Below are 21366 nucleotides of genomic sequence, written 5' to 3'. Positions count from 1 at the left end.
ACACCAGTATACCAACTCAACTATGGCTAATCAATCTACTTCCTTCCAATTTATCCTTGATTGCCTTAGAAATAATAATATCTCCCTTTAACACCTAACTTATTTCAACCAAACTCACCCCGAGTGACCTTAAATCACGAGACCATGCTGTCTCAAATACCATGACCATTTCATGTCTCTCAAATGCTACACCGCAAGTCAAAACATCATAGAACATTCTGTGCCTTTCTTCATAAGCTGCTTCAAAAGCTTGACTCTTAACCGTACTTATAGACTCAAAATCATTAGGCACCACACTTTACCTCTTGAATTAACTAGGACCGCTATTGAGAGCCACCCAGCTCTGACTTGGCCCCGAATGCAACCAACTCTACTGAATTTTATAACATATGAATACCCTCTCGATAAAGCACCTAGAGGGATCACTTCCCTCGAAGCCTGCACCTATACGAGGCATAAATCATGAATCTTCCCTCAAGTCTGAACATGAGCCAATAAGGCTAACCATAGCATGCATCCAACAATTCATTTACTCAAATTACCACTCATGGTCCTTTTCCGTAGCTGCAATAACCCACCAATACGCCAATAACCAGAATTCACGCAGGTAATAAACCGTGCAATCAGCTAATCAACAGCAAGCTCCCCAACTTGGCTCGAAGCCATAGATCACAACACATATACTCTATTGTTGTCGTAATATCATGGTGAGATTAAACTCACTCCATCATAAGCTCGTGGAAACACGAATCATCTGGAATTTTAACTCTTCTGCAATTCTTGCATTTACTCACACAACAGTTAAGCCCACTCTCTAGGCGACCAATTTTTTTTTTTACTAAGTCCTAAATTTTTCAAAAATTTCGGCAGAGCCTCCTTTGTAATTGGTCCTATCCACCTGCCAGAGAATCACCAAAACCATCCTAACAACACATCCACAACTTGACAAAGCATCACAATGCATATCAATTACATAAATCTAAATTGATACATGGACATGCATTGCACCTATTTGAATCATAACACATAGAAAATACCCTTCAACCCTCCATTATTGGGCTATTCAACCAAGTAGGAACATATTCTTTCTTTAATATTTTCGACCTTCAAGGTAGTCTCCTTGACTCAACGATTTCGTCATAATACATTTACGGAAGCGATCTCAGCTCCCAGACTTATCTAACTAGGAGACACGAAAAATATTCTTCACGCACCCATAACTCGGGCTACTCAACAGATCACAATAAGAAACGAATCACTTAACAGTTCATCTAATATCCAGTAGGCTTCTTCGCCACTACCAAGTCGTACAAATACACCTCGCAACACTAACATACTCATCCCGTGGATATCCAACCGCCATTCCGGCTAACAAGGACAATAATGAACATATGAGTTCAAAACACTTGCTCACAAAATCAGCACCTCGGTGCTCAAGCCATTGGCAAAGATTTGGCCTCAAGTCCTCCAGACTGGTCTAACTTCAAACTCACAGAGATTACACCTCGCCCCTCGATCGGGGAATCAAAGCCATCGAGACACATCTGATACTGAGCGCCCGTTGGTGCATACGATCACGCGGAAGGAATTTCAAAAGTTTCTTTTCAAGCTGAATCAAGGACGCACGATAAGAATTCAAGAATGTGAAGTTTTCCTAAAGGTTCGGCAGCCTCTCGAGGATAAGTACAGACGTCTCCGTACCGATCCGCGAGACTCTACTAAACTGGCTCATGACTCGCGAGACCAAGTAACCTAGGCTCTGATACCAACTTGTCACGACCCAAATCCCGGTCGTGATGGCGCCCAACACACTACTAGGCAAGCCCGACCATTATTCAACACTTAACCCAATTTATCAAAAATAGCGGAAAGAAATATCAATTAAGCAAGATTAAAGTACTGAAGAATTTAACAAAATACACAATATAATCTCACTAGGACCCGGTGTCACGAATCTGAGCCTCTAGAATACAGAATATCATCCTAATACATGGTATATCCAAAGTCTGATAATGCGGAAATAAAGAGATAGGATAGGAGGGAGAAGATCAATGGCTGCGAACGCCGTGCAACTACCTCGATACTCCCAGAAGCTGGATCTGCTGATCAACTGGATCTACTGAGCCTGAGACTGCCCTGGATCTGCATACAAGGTGCAGGGAGTAAAGTGAGTACTCCGACCCAGTGAGTACTCCGACCCAGTGAGTAATAAAAGTAACTACAGTCCGAAGATAAAAAAATCCAGTAAATACACAAAGTAAGCTAAAATCCAAGTATACAGCAACATATGAAACTGAGCAGCTAAACAACAGTATAAATAGAAATACATGAATGCAATGCAATGCATATGATGGTACATTCCAGTACCCACTGCGGCGTGCAGCCCGAGCCATCCATATTTATTTATCGTCGACGGCGCTCACTGGGGGTGTGTACAGACTCCGGAGGGGCTCCTACAGCCCAAGCGCAATATCTTGGTCAGTCATTGTTACCTGACCGGTCAGCCATTGTTACCTGACCAATTTATATCATACAGTGCCATTGTTACCACTGTTCAAGTATATCATCCAGTGTCATTGTTACCACTATTTCAAGTATATCACACAGTGTCATTGTTACCACTGTTTCAAGTATATCACACAGTGTCATTGTTACCACTGTTTCAAGTCACTTTATAATCAGTCCAGAAAATAATATAATAAGCCCCTTGGGCATTTACAAAACAGAAGTTCCCAGCCCGGAATACATTTAAAAATATCATTTAAGTTTTCAACACTTAGAATTATGGCTGAGTTTGCAAAACAGCATTTAAAACCTTGGACTGAAATTAAATGATATGCAAATCATGCTAAGCAGTAATATCAATCCTCGAAGGATTTTACAAATCGGCACAAGGCCCCAAACATGGCATCAAGCCCCGTAATATCAATGAAGTATGTGTATCAATCACCAATATAGTATAAACATCACACGGGATGGACCAAGTCACAATCCCCAATAATATCCGACCCCGCACTCGCCATGGAGTGCGTGTCACACCTCAATATAGCGTTACGATGTGAAAGTCCGGGGTTTCAAACCCTCAGAACAGCATTTACATCTATTACTCACCTCAAGACGGCCAAAAGTCTACTCCGTGATGCCCTTTCCTTTCGAATCGACCTCCTCGTGCGTCGAATCTTGCCAAAACCACAAGAAATATATTACAATAGGCTAAGGGAATATAACTCAATCGAAAAGACTCAAAAAATATCAAAAATTACGAAATTTGCAAAATCCGAGCCCCGGGCCCACTTTTTGAAAAATTACGAAAGTCACATCACCAGATTCCTTGTCTCACCACGAGTCCGTACATATAAAATTTACCAAAATCGGAGTTCAAATGACCCCTCAAATCTTTATTTTAGAATTTCAATCTCAAACCCTAATTTCTTATAATTTGGCTATGTTTTCATGGATTTCAAGGATGATTCTTCAATAAAATCATGTATTTAACTCATAAATATTACCTCCAATCGATCTCAGTTAAAACTCCCTTCAATCCCCGTCCAAAAGCTCTCAAAATGACTGAAAATGGTGAAAAAATGACCCAAAATCGGATATAAACTCACTGCCCAGATTTTTGGCAATTACAGTCCACCCGCGGGTTACTGTTCACTGCTGCTAAAAAAATGCACCAGCAGCCAATTTAAATTGCAGCACAGCCATTTTTCACTAAAATGGCTCTAACTCCATCATACGAACTCGGAATTAGACGATTCTTGTTTCTATGAGTCACAAATAATAATATGAACACAACCCTTCAATTGAAACTCAATTCGGAGCTCATTTGCCCAGTGCGATATCCATTTCGCTCGTTAAACAATTACTCATGTTTCGCGTCAAAAACCTAATCGCGACTTGATGAAATTAGACCAAAATTTCCAGATCAGTCCTATAATTCATTATCAAAATTTCGGAAGTCTCGAAATCAAATCTGGATCTCTAGAACTAAAAATGAACCTTTAGATCATTACATTTATGCTCAAAACGACAAAAATCTTCTAAAAACTCTTCCAAAATTTGTCCGAGCCTCATGGGATCCCAACAAAGTATACTAACAAGTCCCATAATATGACACAAACTTAGTTGTTCCTTCGAATCACCAAAAACAACACAAAAATACTAAATTCACCACGGATTCGCCTATGAACTTTGAAACTTCAAATTTTCACATCCGATGTCGAAACACGTCAAAACTAGTCCGAATGATCTCAAATTTTGCAGACAAGTCCAAAATGACATAACGAAGCTTCAACAACTCTCTGAATTCCATTCCGAGCCTCGGATCAAAATCTTACCTATCAACTGGAATTCGCCAAAATACTAACTTTGCCGATTCAAGCTTAATTCTACACCGGTCATCACAAAAATATTCCGGACACACTCCTAAGTCCCAAATCACCTAACAAAGTTATCCGAACTATAAAATTCGCATTTCGAGCGCTCTAACACATAAGTCAATATCCGGTTGACTTTTCCAACTTAAATTTCCTTAAAAGAGACTAAGTGTCTCAAACCTTACCAAAATCATTCAGGAATGACTTCAAATTTTGCACACAAGTCACATTCGACATTACGGACTTGCCCCAACTTTCGGAATCGCATTCCGACCCCGATATCAAAATTTCCACTTCCGGTCGAATTTTCTCAAAAACCTTCAAATTTCTATATTTAGCCAAACGGCTCCAAAATGACCTACGGACCTCCGAATTCACTTCCGATTGCGCTCCCAAATCCAGAATCACCATACGGAACTACTCCCAGTCTTGGAATCCCAAACGGACATCAATAACACTGAAATGCATTTTAAGCCAAACGATGCAATTTCTTCTAAAATGCTATCTTCCACAATAGGCGCCAAAACGCTCCCGGGTTATCCAAAACCCGATCCGGGCATACGCCCAAGTACGAAATCATCATACGAACCTGCTGGAACCTTCGGATCCCAATTCTGAGGTCTTTTACTCAAAATTCCAATCCTAGTTCATTTCTTCAATTTTAAGCTTTCAAAATGAGAATTTTCATTTAGATTTGACTCCAAACTTCCTGAATTTTAATTCTGACCATACACTCAAGTCAATATACCTGAGATGAAGCTGCTCATGGCCTCAAACTGCTGAATGACGCGCCGGAGCTCAAAATGACCGATCGGGTCGTTACACTTTTTCTGCAAAAACTCTGTTCTTCGATATTTTCCCTTAAGCCACAAATCCAAAAAAGACAAAATCGTCAACAAATTCGAATGAAATTGTAGAAATCAGTTATGCAAAAGCTCAGTTCGTCGACTTTTTTCCTCAATCCACTAATCAAAGAAGCGACAAAATATTTAACAAATTCGAGTCAAATTGTAGAAATCAATTCTGCCGATTCTTTGTTCTTCGTCTTTTTTTCTTAATCCAAAAAATCAAAAAAACGACAAAATATTGAACAATACCTCAGCAACGACACACAATCATGTCCAAAATCTCAATCATGCTACAATTAAATGGGAATTGAGATAGCTATGGCAGTATTAGAGATTTTCAAGTTGATGGCATTGTGCTCGATGAGGATGCAAGTTACAGTATGTTGATTTCTAAAATTGCAGAGCAATTAATGATTGATACTTCGGAAAAAATTGTAGAAATCAAATACATTGAATGAGAATTATCCTCCAATGGAGATTAGGAACAATATGGGGTTTGTGTGTATATGGAGACAAAAAAGGAGAATAAAAACTTAGGATCGTATCCGTTACTTATAAGTGTACGAGATTTCAATATGGATTTGACTATTACAAATGAGAACACAAGTGTAGGTTTGTTATGTTTCAAATTCTATGGAAGTCTGATTTTACGGTAATATATATAATATTCCTACATTTATCTATAAATAAACTACACATCAGTTTTAGGATGTATAAAGCAATATTATTTTCATGATTATCTACAAAAGTACTACATTTGTACTACAATTAAACTACAATCTATGTTGAAAAAATGTTGACTAGAAAATTTTCTCTTCATCTACAATTTATCTACAAAAATTCTACAAAATTGTAACGACACTGTTTATCTTTATTTTCATGCAGGCTCGTCTGGGACAATACAGTTACTTGATATGCCAACCTCTCCCGTCATAGAGGAATATCAAAGTGAAATAATAACTGAAGGTACACAAAGTGTTATCGAAGAAGGACAAGTGTATCAAGACAAACAAACAATTGCAACTGCAATGAAGCACTATTCTATCATGCACAAGTTCCAATTCAGGGTTAAAAGATCTAACCACAGAAGGTATGAAGATATTAATGGTGAAAAGATCATTATAAACAGTATTTTCCTTGTGATATGTAGATGAAAAGTAGTTATATTGTATAGTGTGTTACTTTATGTTAAAACAATCCTTTTGTTACATCTACATTGATAACATGTATTATAAATATATTTTTTTTGTAGCTACTGGCTTATATGCGTTGGAGAAAACTGTAATTGGCACTTCAAGGCAACATCAATTAATGATTCTGCAATGTTCAAGATCAGGAGTTTCAACAGACAACACACATGCACCTTAATGGATGATACATTCATACAGCGCAACTGCACTGTAGTTGTAGTTGGTAGCATGGTCATGCCAAAGTATTGTGATCCTAAGACAGTTTACACACCAAAGGACATACAAACTGACATGTTGTCCCAATACAAAGTGGACCTAAGCTACATGCAAGCATGGAGAGAAAAGAAAAAGGCTTTACAGTTTTTGAGAGGTCATCTGGCTGACTCCTACAATAAATTACCAAAATATTTTTATATTCTTGAGAAGACGTATCCTGGTTCAGTTGTTAAATTGAAGAAGACAATAGATGAATACTTCTTATATGCATTTGTTGCTCTTTGTACATCAATAAGTGGTTGGGAATATTATAGACCAGTAGTAGTGGTTGATAGGACATTCTTAAAGACAGCCTACAAGGGGATTATGCTGACAGCAAGCATAATGGATACAACAGGTAAAATTATAATTATTTTGTAGTTATTTTGTAGGCAGTTTATAAATTGTAGATACTTTGTAGATATATTGTAGTTTATATGTATTTGTGTTTTTATATGCATTTTCAAAGCTGCCAGTTATTTATTTTTTTACTAATAATGTAGGTACAATATTGCTTTTGGCATATGCTGTGGTTGATTCGGAAAACGATGCATCGTGGAAGTGATTTTTTGAGCAATTCACGTAAGCATATGGTGAAAGAACTTCAATGTGTGTTGTTTCAGATAGGAATGAGAGTATCCTGAAGGAAACATCAATTGTCTATCCGGGCGTGCCACACTACTCTTGCATGTGGTATATTTGGACAAATATAAGGGCAAAGTTCAAGAAGGGTCATCAACAATTAAATGAATTGTACTTTGCTACTGCAGGGTCATACACTCTGGATGAATTTAATGAAAGGATGTCGAAGATTGAAGATATAGACCGGCGTGTTAAATCATACCTCTATGATATTGGCTATTATAGATGGTCAAGAGTACATGCAACGGTGAATAGAACCTGGACTATGACATCAAAAATTGCAGAGTTTTTAAATGCTGTAACAAAAGATGCAAGAGAGCTGCCAATATTTGACCTATTAGAGTATATGAGGACACTTCTTGAACGTTGGACGAAAGAGAAGTTATTGAAGGCAAAGGGTACTTTCACATTCCTTGGGTACAAATTCAACAAAGAATTGGAGAAAAACAGTACATTATCTCAGAAACTTAGGGTAAGATCTGTTTATTTGGTGCAGAAAAATAATATTTTAATATACAGTATTTCCAGATTGTAGATAAATTGTAGACATATTGTAGTTAATTTGTAGATTGTAGATAATTTGTAGATAAATTATAGATAAGTTGTAGATAATTTATTTTTATGATTGTAAATATTTTTCTTTCTGTTTGTTATGTAATTATAGGTGAGGGCTTCAACAGATCATAGTCATACTGTGATAGATGGTGTGAAGCGGTACATTGTGTGTCTTGAAAGCAAGAAATGTAGTTGTGGCCAGTTCCAACTTGATGAACTTCCATGTGCGCATGCTTTGGCAGCTTTAAGGCACAAGAATGAAACTTATGAAAACTATTGCTCTCCATATTACACAAAGGAGAGCCTACTGCGTACATATAAAATATCAGTAAATTCCCTTCCTGATGAAAGAAAATAGAATGTGCCACAATATATATCTGATGAAGTAGTAAATCCACCTGCGGGAGAGAAAAGGCAGCCAGGAAGACCTCAAAAGGAAAGATACAAAAGATATGATGAACTAAAGTCAAAGAAGTACAAGGTGTCATGTGGAAACTGTGGAGGTGAAGGGCATAACAAAAGATCTTGCCATAATGCACCCAAAAAGAAATAAATATCATGTAGTTAGAATAGTATTTCAAAATAATTGTTAGTGTGTTCAAGTTAATAGAATTTTGTGTGTAATCATTTAAGTTTTTAAATATCATAATGTAGTTAACTTCAATTTGTTTCTGTGTTTGTTAACATGTTTTTCTGTATTGTGTCAAGCATCTACCTCCATTTTTGACATTCTGTACATAGCAATTAATATTTATTATCTACAATATAACTACAAGTTAAAAAAAATAATTTAACTTGAACTGATAGTTATATACAGAAATTAAATACAACTGGAGGTATTCCGTACAAATTATATACATATTCAACTATAAAATTATATACAATCTCAACATTCAGTGTTTCTAGATTGTAGATAATTTGAAGTTTTTTTGTAGATAATTTGTATTCTAACAACATAATAACTACGTTTAAGATAATGAAGAACAAGTGTTGTAAATATTAAACAACTGGAGATAAAACCACCAAGTTATTTTTAAGCGAACTACTAAACTGGATAGAAATTAACAAAACAAAAGGTCTGCTACAATAAAAATACAAATGAATTGTTCAGAAAGTTGTGTACTATACTTCTCCTACAAACTAGCATCAACTAAATTACATATACATGACACTACTTCTTCTTTCTCTGGACTCTTATTTTCTCATTCAATGCAAGTGCACCCTTCCTCCTTGCTAGTCTGCCTGTAACCTCACTTTTACTGATTGACCCATCTTCCTGCTTCTTTGTAGCATAGTCCCATAAGAGCACTCCATAACGTCTACGATGTTGGTCAATATCAGAAAGGTCTTCTGCGGGAATTGACAAATCTCCAAGGCTAACATACTCCGTAAAGGCAACAACAAATACACCATAATCGCTGCAGAATACAATTTTTTTTAAAATATTTACCAAATGATTAGAAATAAAAAAAGAATTAAATACATAGAAAGAGAGAATATATTTTTTACAGTGACCCTTCTTTTTGCTGTGGAATCTCTGCAACGATCCACTGAATGTTAAGAGGGTCGGTAACAGGTTTCTCGATGTATGCCTTTGTATTCTTGAAGTTAATGTCCTTACGCTTCCCATAGAAACCAGTGTATGACAAATACAAAGGGATAATAATAAAAAGCTTTTCGACACAGGATTCAACAACATGATGGTTGTGTGAAGAGACAATGGAATCATACGCATAAAGTTGTCTGTCTGCAATGTCGAAAACGACCAACACCCAATGAAATTTTTCTACAATATTGACGGGCATGATGACATAGTCAACTTCATCCCATGCAACATTGGCAAGTACTCTATACCCCAAAATATATTCTGCAACACCATCTTGGGGTTTAACAACTGAATACTTCTCTTATGGAGGTGAATTTATGAACTTTTCATAAATTTATTCTATCTTGGTCTTGAACAAACAATCTGTTGTGGTAAACCTGGTCTTGTTATTGGGGCCATACTTGCCTCTTTTCCTCAAGTAATACATTAAAATATTAATGTGTTGCAACCAAAAATAGTTGGCATATAAACAGCAAGTCAACTTCAAATAATCTACATAAAACTACATTACAACTACAATTAACTACAAAACAGAAACAAAAAATTACAATGATGTCTAAAAACATCTCTACAATTTAAACTACAAAGTCAACTTCAAATAATCTAAAAATAACTACAATTTATCTACAGTTACTGGGCAAACATGTAACACAGCATCTACAATCATGTCTACATTATATCTACATTTTAGACTACAATTAATCTTGTAATATTCTACATAAACTACAAAATAACTACAATTATACTACAAACAGGAAATACAACAACAAACTATTCTGTCCACAAAATACATATAGAATTTATACTATAAATAATCTTCAAATATGATACATAATCTGAAACCTAAATATAATTACACTACATACAAGAAAGACAACATTTACAATCATGTCTACATCATATCTACAATTTATACTACAAGTCATCTTCATATATTATAGATATCTATAACATAATACAATTAAACTACAAAAGAGGAGACAAAATATCTATAAATCATATCTTGGGAATAGACTCCTTGATACTTACCGAGTCATTGAGGACTTGTTCGGGGTGAGCCAGGGAAAAGAATCATTCCTTCTTATCAACTTTTTCCACTCCAAGGTCTAACCAAGGCTTAATTTGGTTATCCTTTATGGAAAACGGAGCCTTCCTCCTGTAACAACAAATAAATGTCAAAAAAAATTGTAGATTGAATTAGATATGTAAAAGATAAATGCTGAAATGCAAGTGTCAAATTATGCATTCATACCTCTTTGAACCTTTGTCGCTACAATGGTATAACCACTTGTTGAAGTTTTCTAAAACCTCCGGATCTACATCTTCACCAATAATAGTAGTAAAAGGGTGCTTGAGGTAGAAAATTTTAGGTCCAACCGAGCTACTGCCCCCAGAACTGTATAGAGCGATAAATGGTGATCGAGCATGCTGTCCCGGATGCCTTGTTCACCCCGGATGCATGGGTGTTGCATCATCTTGTATAGGCTCGCCAAACTTAACCAACTAGGATAAGTTGTCAGGCAACTCAAAATTATCTAGTGTGACCCTATTCTTCTCAACTCCTGATCCTTCTGAATCACCTAGATCCACATATTGTGCATGTGCACCTTTATTGTCATGACCTATTCCTCATACTGAATCACCTATTCCTCTGTTCTGTCTGAGCTGCTACTGTCACTCCGTGAATTGGGGACTGTACATTGATATCTTCCATCACTGTAACACAATTCATATCTTACTTAACAAGAATGTTAAAATTTATAAACAACAAGAAAATATCTCCGAATGACAGTATGATACCTTCTTTGTCTTCATTAGTTGCAACTTGAAAATGTGTATATAAATTACCATGTGATGGAAGATTTTCTTGACCAACTGCACCTTCAACATGTTCTGTTTTATAATTAAAAATGGTAAATAATACTGGAAAATGGTGGCTTGAAAGTTGTAGCATATGTGTAGCAAAATTGTAGATATTTTGTGGATAAGTGTAGATATGTTGTATATACACTGAACAACTTGTAGATACTTTGTAGGTATTTTGTAGATACCTGTTTTGCTAGTGCTTTTCTGCACTTGTTCCCCAATATTGAACTAAAAATGCTGATTGTTCAAGTCTTTTTGTTGGTCATTGTTTTTTGTTGAACTGCAAGCAAACTGAATGTTTTATGTTAGTTTGTATATATTTTTTCATATGTCTAAATTATTTTGCTATAAAAGTAAAAGTCAGATCTTACCTTTGCATCATCTTGCACATTTCTACTGTTTATCATTTGCAAAACAGTCTGCACAGAATCATTTATAAACCCTCGAAGGCTATCGAGTTCTACAAAGACAGCTTTACTAAAATCTTCAAGCTTTCTATCAACCTACAAGTTACAATATAGTAAGTTGTTAACTTCATAATATGTCCTAACATACAATGCAAAACATATGCAATTATGTAAAGATATATATCAGAATTTAAAAATTTGTAGATATTTGGTAGACAGTTTATGAAATGTAGATATATAGATAAATTGTAGTTTATATGTATTACCTGTTCAATTCCTTTTTCTAATTTTCTGATCTTCTTAGCAATAGACTCCTTGTCCTCTTCTCCATTTGTTTGTTTGGGTTCCAATGTAGGAGGATCAACATTGGGAACCTCAAATGTTTGTTCACCTTCTTGAACTTTTTACTCAATTTTGTCGGGCAAAATCAGCACTGCAATCTCTTCTCCAGATTCAACTATGTTGGTAAACTGAATGAGGAAAAATAAATTAGTTTGATCAAGGCAGAAAATGTAGAATACTTGTAGATATTTTGAAGGTAAATGTCTAATCATAAAAAAAAGAAACTATACCTTTTTCCACTCAGGCTTTATCATCTTCTCTTCAAAGGCAGCTAACCAAATCTGCCCCTTACTAGCTGACCATCTTAGTATGCGAGGTATTGAGTTAGAATACCTCGTAGTTAGATCAGTGCTGACAGTAGAGCAACACTCATAAAGCCATACTTGCAATGCTAGTGAGCATCCCCCTATGAGATAAGAATGTACATACGGATTTAGTTTGTGCCTAACAGATTCCATCATCTGGGTGAAAGATTTAATATCCCATGGGTATGACTCATATTACCCAGATTCTACCAAATAGAATCTAAAGTGATCTACAAAAGAAACATGATCTTTGTCCGAAGGAAAACTAAAAGATAAAGGATGCACAACTTCACCGGATCCTCATCGTTTACCCAGGATCTAGGGGTTACTATCTGTTTCAAATAAGACTTCTCAACTCTTAATTTGTTAGGAAAATAACTGCTCATTATTTTGCTAACATAAGTGGGAGTATAACCAAAATCAATAACCTGGGTAATACATCTTAGACCAGTAATTAATGCAAACTCACTCAATCCAAAATTTAATGTTTCACCCTTTAACTATACAGAAAAATATGATGCATTAAATTTGGTCAATTCATACTTCATCAGAAAATGAATGGCTTGGTTTTGCATGCATATGGTGGGAAGAGACAGTAAGTATCCAAAACACGTCTTTTTGAAAAGATTCAACTCATTTAAGGATAGAAGCTCTTTAATCTGTCTAGGAATGCTAGGATTACACAAAGTGTGGAATCTAAGCACCTCATAATCAACATTATGTGGGACAAAAAACTGTCCATTCTGCACAAATAATAAATTAATTTACATTAATAAAATGCATAAAAAGGATACATTCATCTATATTTTATCTATAACATAACTACAAATGATTACATAATATCTACAATTTAAAGCATTTTCTACAAAAAGGCAGCAACAAAGATAACTACAATTCTGCTTCAAATAGTACAAGTTACCTAACAGTATAACTACAAAAAAACTACAAAATATCTAAAACTATAAAGGCAGAACATCACAACTACAAATAATCTTCAAAATTAAGACAATTACTCTATACGTGTCTAACACACGTATAACACAGATTTTACCATCCTAAACCAAACTAAAAAATTAGAAACGAAACTAATAAATGTTTACCTTCGCCAATGATTGGCTCTGAACAATTTTAGGGTATTTTTTTGAATGTTTCTTCATTTTTGGATTTTTCGAACCAGGAGACACCTTTGCTTTCTTTCCTGTTCGAAGATTAGGGACCTCTTCTACAAAAGTCGTCGTCTACCGAAATCTCTTTTCCTTTTCGTTTGACTTGTTTGCCTGGTGTAGAAGTTTCTCCAGCATCTACATCATGTTTTTGTTTGGTTCTCATCTCGGCTCTGATTTGTCGGGGAGAGGAACTATGAGTAGTCTCTGCAATTGCATGTGGAGATTTGCCTTGCTTTTTGGGTGATTTTGGGGATAACACACCCAAATCAAATGAGGGTATATCAGCTACTACTAATTTTTTAGGACTTTGTTTTGAAGCTTTGTTGTTCTTTATTGATGAACTTCAACTGGAGTAAAATGAGGAACCAACTTTGTTGAAGAATTTCTTTAATATTTTGTGAATTTAGAGGGAGAATTTGGTTTGAGAAGATGGAAAATGGTAAAAAGAATGTGGGTATGGGTAAAACGTGGGTGGGGCTGAGGGATTAGGAGAGAGAAACGTGGGATGAATAGGGATACTGAGATATATAGATTCCTTTAATTAAGGAGTGAAAAACGTACAATTAATTATACCCTTAATTAATTATGGTATAAAATTGGTAATTTGGTACACTAAGTGTAATTAAGTCAAACCTTAAACATTGAGGGTAATAAGGTTTCCTATGTGGCATAAGAATGTAAAAAATCCAATATAATATGGCGAAAATAAAAAAAAGTATGTATATTATGGGAGTACATGAAACACAAAAAAAAACTCAAATAATCGGTCTTGAATCCTACTCCAATTCTAGGTTTTTTTCCCGTCCTATTTCAGTTCTAAACCTTCACGATTTTTTTTCTTCTTTGCCTTTTCTACATTGAAATAGAACACCTTTACTTTTTTATAATTTACATCAAATTAAAACATAATACAAAACCTTTTTGCATGGACCTCGAGATGAATCTATCACGCCCCAAACTAGGGGAGGCACGACTGGCACTCGATACCGTATTCGATCGAGTTAGCCACTAAATATACTAGCTAACTAAACTGGGGACCAACAGATCGGGTAGCACAATATCTGAAATACTAAGCCTGGACCATTATGGTCATGACCTAAATAACAATAAGCCATATAAACAAAGGTAGACGAGCCAAAATAATAAAATACTAGCTGGCCGACAAGGCCGCTATTGGAGACATACATGCTTACACACATATATATACATGCCAAGCCTATGGGCTGGAGACTGAAAGCTGCAAAAAGAAACCCAGAATATTGTGTCTACAATAGCCTCTAAGAGTGTCATAAGCACTGTCGGGACAAGGCCCCGACTATACCCAAATTGTACAACAAAAGTAACCATCCTATGAAAGCTCCAGGAAGAGGTGGAGCTTACCAACTCACAGCTGAACCCCGAAATCCTAGCGGAGGGGTCAATCAGAGTCCCTACCTGGACCTGCACGCACAAAGCAAAAATGCAGTGTGCCCGGGCAATGGGACATCAGTACGAATAAAATGTACTGGTATGTAAGGCAGAAAGTAGAATCATACATAGCTGATGAAAAAAAAAGCAATAGAGATACCACCTGACACTGAAACTCTGATAGCCTCCATGGCCGACATCTGACCTCATAGTAATCAAATATGCATGGTATGCTCGTGTAGTCGTATGTCATGAATACATATATATTGATACAAATGCATGACATACCCAACCAAATGCTAGCAATGGAGGTCTCTCCCGGTAGCTAACCGGTATCATATTGCCAATTTGTGGCCATCTGTACAATATATATAGTTTTTCGGGCAAATAGGCCCTTTACCTCCGATTATAACTCGAAGTCCATGCATAATATGCCATGTATGATATGAACTTTGAATGCACATAATAGGCCATAACAAGAACTTAGCCAATCTTGGCTCATTGGTACTTTTATTCTCATAATCTCATAATCACCTTCGTATCACATACAATTGTCTCGTGGAACCTTATATGTTTTTTTCTTTGAATAAGCTTGAAAACTTAACTCGACTTTTAGAAAGATAATTTAACTCTAAAGATGTTAAAGAAAGCTTAAGGTGCTTCACTTAGTCCTTATACCTGATTTCTTAATATTTAGTAAAAGAAAGTATTTCAAAAATCAAGTGTTTTAGTAGTTTAAACATAAAAATTATATTTGAGATTTTTGGAAATCGACGTGTCACTTTAGAGATTTTAAAATATACTTTAACAAGGAAGAAGGACTGATCGCAAATACTAAATGCCTTTCTTTTTTTAGTCACACAACCCAAAGACGAATAAGAATTCATATATATAAACATATAGTTAAGAAAGCCGACAAAATGACATATATAGATGTCGAATACCTTATTTAACCGAATGAGTGGAATATCAACCTAATAGCATCATGAAAATACTTTAGCTACGATCCCAATACCTTTCACAGAAGGTCTTTCTAGCAATAGAATAGTAAAATATCACATTTGACGTCTTAGGAATTTCCCAGAATTCGTGATAAAAGGAAGGACAAAGCGTAGCCTTAACATACCTTTCCAACGAACGTGCGAATGCATGTAGTTCCTTCACAAAAGTTGTTCCTTACGTCCTAAGCTTCGCAAACACTATATATATGCAGCTTATACGCACCTATAAACAGTTCATAATTGAGTTTAAATCGGCAGATTTTCCATATGACCCTAACTTGTCGAAACGCCCATATAACTTTGTAAAAACTATCATAAAAGAGTCCCAAGATGATTACCTTGGCAAACCAAGTACAAATCCTGAAGAACCAGAAAGAACAACAAATTCCTATCTTCCAAGAATAGCTCCAAACACAACTAATAGAAGGGGAAACGATTGCAAAGCGTAGAGATTATGTTTCTAGGCACGGGGGCAAACTTTAATGATAGAAATCGTTAAAAACGAACCTTAATCACTTAAGAACACTATGGAGCCTTCTCTTCAACTTGCTCACTGTTTTGGGACTAAAATAAAATGTTTTGAGGTCTTAAAAGTCGAATTTGCCGACTTATACCACTTGTTTGACCAGACCCGGTTCGCGACCCAGTTTTAGCCTGGACAGTCCGTGGTAAAATAGTCATAACCTTTTACTCCAATGTCGGTTTGATGTGATGTTTTTTTGTTGCGAACTATACTTATAGACCTTCGATTCGGTAGGTTGTGGGTCCCATAAATTGTCACGACCCCAACCCCGGCCGTGATGGCGCCCAACACAATGCTAGGCAAGCCCGACCAACTAACATCTCACAATCTCTTTCTTTATAATTCAATACCAATTTTCGGGATTTAATACCAATTTAATATAAATAGAAGTATGAATATAACAGATGAAATGTGCAGAAACCATAATCACGAAAAATCTCAATAAAACAGCCCACTGATCCGGTGTCACAAGTCTGAGCCTCTAATACAAGGTTTCAACAATCTAATACAGAAATAAGTCTAAAATGCGAAATAATAAGTGGAGATAGAAGGAGAAATCGGGTCTGCGAACGCCATGCAACTACCTCGATAACTCCGATGAAAATAGAACGGCAGGAAAACTCGCTCTATGCCTCAGGAATACCTGTACCTGCACACATGGTGCAGGGAGTAATGTGAGTATTTCGACCCAGTGAGTAATAACAATAAATAATGGCTGACAATATGAAATCACGTAAAGGCACTAAGCAGTTCTATATCAAAACAGTAAAATCATTTAAACATCAGTGAATAAGGAAATCATGTGAAATTCTTTTAACCAGGTAAAACAGATATAATCAGTATAAATCAGCTCCTCAAGCATTTTAGTTCATTTATTCGTTCTTATCCTCGGTTCTCAATTCATATACTTCTCACGATAACCGAGTCAATAAATATATATACTGCTGCGGCGTGCAGCCCGATCCGTATATCGCTGTGGCGTACAGCCCGATCCATAATAATAATAGTCGATTGCGCTCACTAGGGGTGTGCAGACTCCGGAGGGGATCCTTCAGCCCAAGCGCTTTATAATTGCTGCGGCGTGCAACCCGATCCATATAAGTAGTTGCTGCGGCGTGCAGCCCGATCCATAATATGTATAATATATATATATATATATATACTGCGGCGGCGCGCAACCCGATCCATATCATATAAAATCCTCACTATTGGGTCCTCGACCCCTCTCAGTTATTTAAAAATCATAGTCTCTCGGGCATAATGTACGGTCAAGATCTCAGCTCTCATATCTCTTCCTATTTGTGATTAACATTTCAAAAATTTGGTTCATATCATTATCAAACAATTGGAAACATGACTGAAGATATAAATTCTTTAATAAAATAAATGAGGAAAACCAGTCAAAAAATCCCCTAAGGGTTCTACAAGTCGGCACAAGGCCCCAAGCATGGCAACAAGCCCAATTCACAACAATAAAGTATATATCTTAATCAAAAATGTAGTAAAATATCATTCGGGATGGATCAAGTCCCAATCCCCATAGCATTGAACCTCACGCTCGTCACACAACGTGTATCTCAACTTAGTATAGCACTACGTTGTGCAAATCCGGGGTTTCACACCCTCAGGACATCATTTAAAATCATTACTCACCTCAAACTGGCCAAAACTCTAGCTCGCTATGCCATTGCCTCTCAAATTTGCCTCCACGCGCGTCGAATCTATCCAAAATCAGAACGAATAGGTCACAATATGCTAAGGGAACATAGCCCAAGCGAAAACATTCCAAAAAAATATCAAAAATCTCGAAATTAGCAAAACTCGAGCCCCGGGCCCACGTCTCGGAATCGGGTAAAATTTACATTTTCAGAATCCTCATACCTTCACGAGTCTAACCACACCAAAATTATCCAATTCCGATACCATTTGGTCCTTTAAATCATTATTTTATATTTTTGAAAGTTTTCACAATTTTCTTCCCAAATTCCATCCCAAATCACGAATCAGATGATGAATTCAATGATAGATTCATGTACCCTAGCCAAATCTGAGTTAAAATCACTTACCCTGATGAATTTCTTGAAAAACCCTCGAAAAATCGCCAAAATCCAAGCTCTCTAGGTCAAAATATCAAATAAAACCAAAAACCTCGTATTTATATAGAGTACCTTTCAGGTCTTCTCACCGCGGGCCGCGCCGGTTTTTGTGCGGTCCGCGCGATGCCTACCACAGCCGCGACCCTTCCGCGTAAGCCAGCGCGGTCAGCGCGACACCTACCGTGGCCGCGCCCGTTTTTGTGCGGTCCGCGCGATGCCTACTGCGGCCGCGCCCCTTCCGCGCAAGCCAGCATGGTCCGCGCGACGCCTACCGCGGCCGCACCCCTGCAGTCCTCTTGGACCTGCTACAGCTGCTGCATTTTTCTGTTATATTTTTCAACTCCAAACTTCCCGTTAGCCATCTGAAATCACCCCGAGGCCCCTGGGACCTCAACCAAAAGCACCAACGCATCCTAAAACATCCTCCAAACTAGTTCCAATCCTCAAAATACCTCAAACAACATCAAAACCATCAAATTACATCGAATTCAAGCCTAAGAACTCCAAGAACTCTTGAATTATGCTTTCGATCAAAAAATCTATCAAATTTCATCTGGATGACCTAAAATTTTGCACACACATCCCAAATGACGTAACGAAGCTACTGCAACTCTCGGAATTCCATTCCGACCCCAATATCAAAATCTCACCTATCAACCGGAAATTGCCAAATATCAATTTTGCCAATTCAAGCCTAAATCTTCTCTACAACTCTAAAACCAATTCCGATCGCGCTCCTAAGTCAAAAATCACCTCCCGAAGCTAATCAAACCATCGGAACTCACATCTGAGCCCTCTAACACATAAGTCAACATCCGATTGACTTTTTCCCACTTAAGCCTTCTTAGAAGAGACTAAGTGTCTCATTTTTTACCAAAACCACACCAACCGCAAACCAATCAACCCGATCACATAAAACACGGATAACGAAGCATAAATAAGCTGAAATGGGGGAAGACGAAGCGGTAACTCATGAGACGACTGGCCGGGTCGTCACATCCTCCCCAACTTAAACAAATGTTCGTCCTCGAAGCAAGCTTATAAGCTACCTCCCCTATCCTCCGAAGCACCTCGAACGGCCCAATAAATCGCGGACTCAACTTTCCTTTCTTCCCAAATCTCATAACACCCTTCATGGGCGAAACCTTCAGCAAGACCTTCTCACCAATCATGTAGGATACATCTCGAACCTTCCGGTCCACATAGCTCTTCTGACGTGACTGAGTTGTACGAAGTCTTTCCTGAATCACCTTCAGTTTCTCTAAGGCATCCTGAACCAAGTCTATTCCCAACATCCTAGCCTCGCCAGGCTCGAACCAACCAACTGGAGATCTACACCGTCTCCCATACAAGGCCTCATATGGTGCCATCTGAATGCTGGACTGATAGCTGTTGTTGTAGGCAAACTCTGCAAGCGGCAGAAACTCATCCCAAGAACCTCTGAAATCAATAACACAAGTGCGCAACATGTCCTCCAGTATCTGAATAGTGCGCTCGGATTGTCCGTCCGTCTGAGGATGAAACGTTGTGCTCAACTCTACCTGAGTACCCAACTCTCTCTACACGGCCCTCCAAAACTGCAAAGTAAACTGAGTACCTCTATCTGAGATGATAGAAACCGGAACACCATGCAACCGAACAATCTCCCGGATATAAATCCCTGCCAACCGCTCTGAAGAATAGGTAGTACACACAGGAATGAAGTGCGCGGACTTGGTCAGCCGATCCACAATCACCCAAATAGCATCAAACTTCTTCAAAGTACGAGGAAGTCCAACCACAAAGTCCATAGTGATCCTTTCCCACTTCTACTCGGGAATGACCATCTGTTGAAGCAAGCCACCCGGTCTCTGATGCTCATATTTCACCTGCTGACAATTGAGACATCGAGCTACAAATCCCACAATATCTTTCTTCATTCTTCTCCACCAATAGTGCTGCCTCAAATCCTGATACATCTTCACGGCACCTGGATGGATAGAATACCGCGAGCTATGGGCCTCTTCCAGAATCAACGCTCTAAGCCCATCCACATTGGGCACACAAATCCGGCCCTGCATCCTCAACACACCATCATCACCGATGGTTACATCTCTGGCATCACCATGCTGAACTCTATCCTTAAGGACAAGCAAATGCGGATCATCATACTAGCACTCTTTGATGCGATCATATAAGGAAGACCGAGAAACCACACAAGCCAAAACCCGACTGGGCTCCGAAATATCCAATCTCACAAACCGATTGGCCAAGTCCTGAACATCAACTGCAATGGGTATCTCCCCAACTAAAATATATGTCAAACTGCCCATACTCACTGCCTTTCGGCTCAAAGCATCGGCTACTACATTGGCCTTTCCCGGATAATACAGAATAGTGATATCATAATCCTTAAGCAACTCCAACCATCTCTGCTGCCTCAAATTAAGATCCTTTTGCTTGAACAAATGCTGAAGACTGCGATGATCAGTGAACACCTCACAAGATACGCCATACAAGTAATGCCTCCAAATCTTCAATGCATGAACTATGGCAGCCAACTCCAAATCATGAACGGGGTAGTTCTTCTCATGGGGCTTCAACTGACGAGAAGCATAAGCAATAACTCTACCCTCCTGCATCAACACACAACCAATCCCAACTCTTGAAGCATCGCAATACACAATATATGAACCTGAAGCTGATGGAAAAACCAACACCAGAGCTGTGGTCAAGGCTGTCTTGAGCTTCTGAAAACTCTCCTCACACTCGCCCGACCATACAAATGGAGCACCCTTC

At 37.6% G+C, this 21366-nt stretch overlaps 1 protein-coding gene across 1 annotated transcript; it reads left to right on the top strand.

The window, feature by feature from the left end:
- Nucleotides 1-5527: 5527 nt before the first annotated feature.
- On the top strand, nucleotides 5528-8227 carry LOC138890542 (uncharacterized). Its single transcript, XM_070173938.1, has 6 exons — nucleotides 5528-5605; nucleotides 5666-5729; nucleotides 6113-6317; nucleotides 6480-7030; nucleotides 7296-7786; nucleotides 7979-8227. The coding sequence occupies exons 1-6, from the start codon at nucleotides 5528-5530 to the stop codon at nucleotides 8225-8227; spliced, it is 1638 nt and encodes a 545-aa protein (XP_070030039.1).
- Nucleotides 8228-21366: the final 13139 nt, after the last annotated feature.

This window comes from Nicotiana sylvestris, chromosome 1, assembly GCF_000393655.2.
Source record: "Nicotiana sylvestris chromosome 1, ASM39365v2, whole genome shotgun sequence".
NCBI classification, from domain to species: domain Eukaryota; kingdom Viridiplantae; phylum Streptophyta; class Magnoliopsida; order Solanales; family Solanaceae; genus Nicotiana; species Nicotiana sylvestris.
The sequence above is the reverse complement of the archived record's forward strand: the minus strand, read 5'-3'. Positions and strand labels throughout refer to the sequence as shown.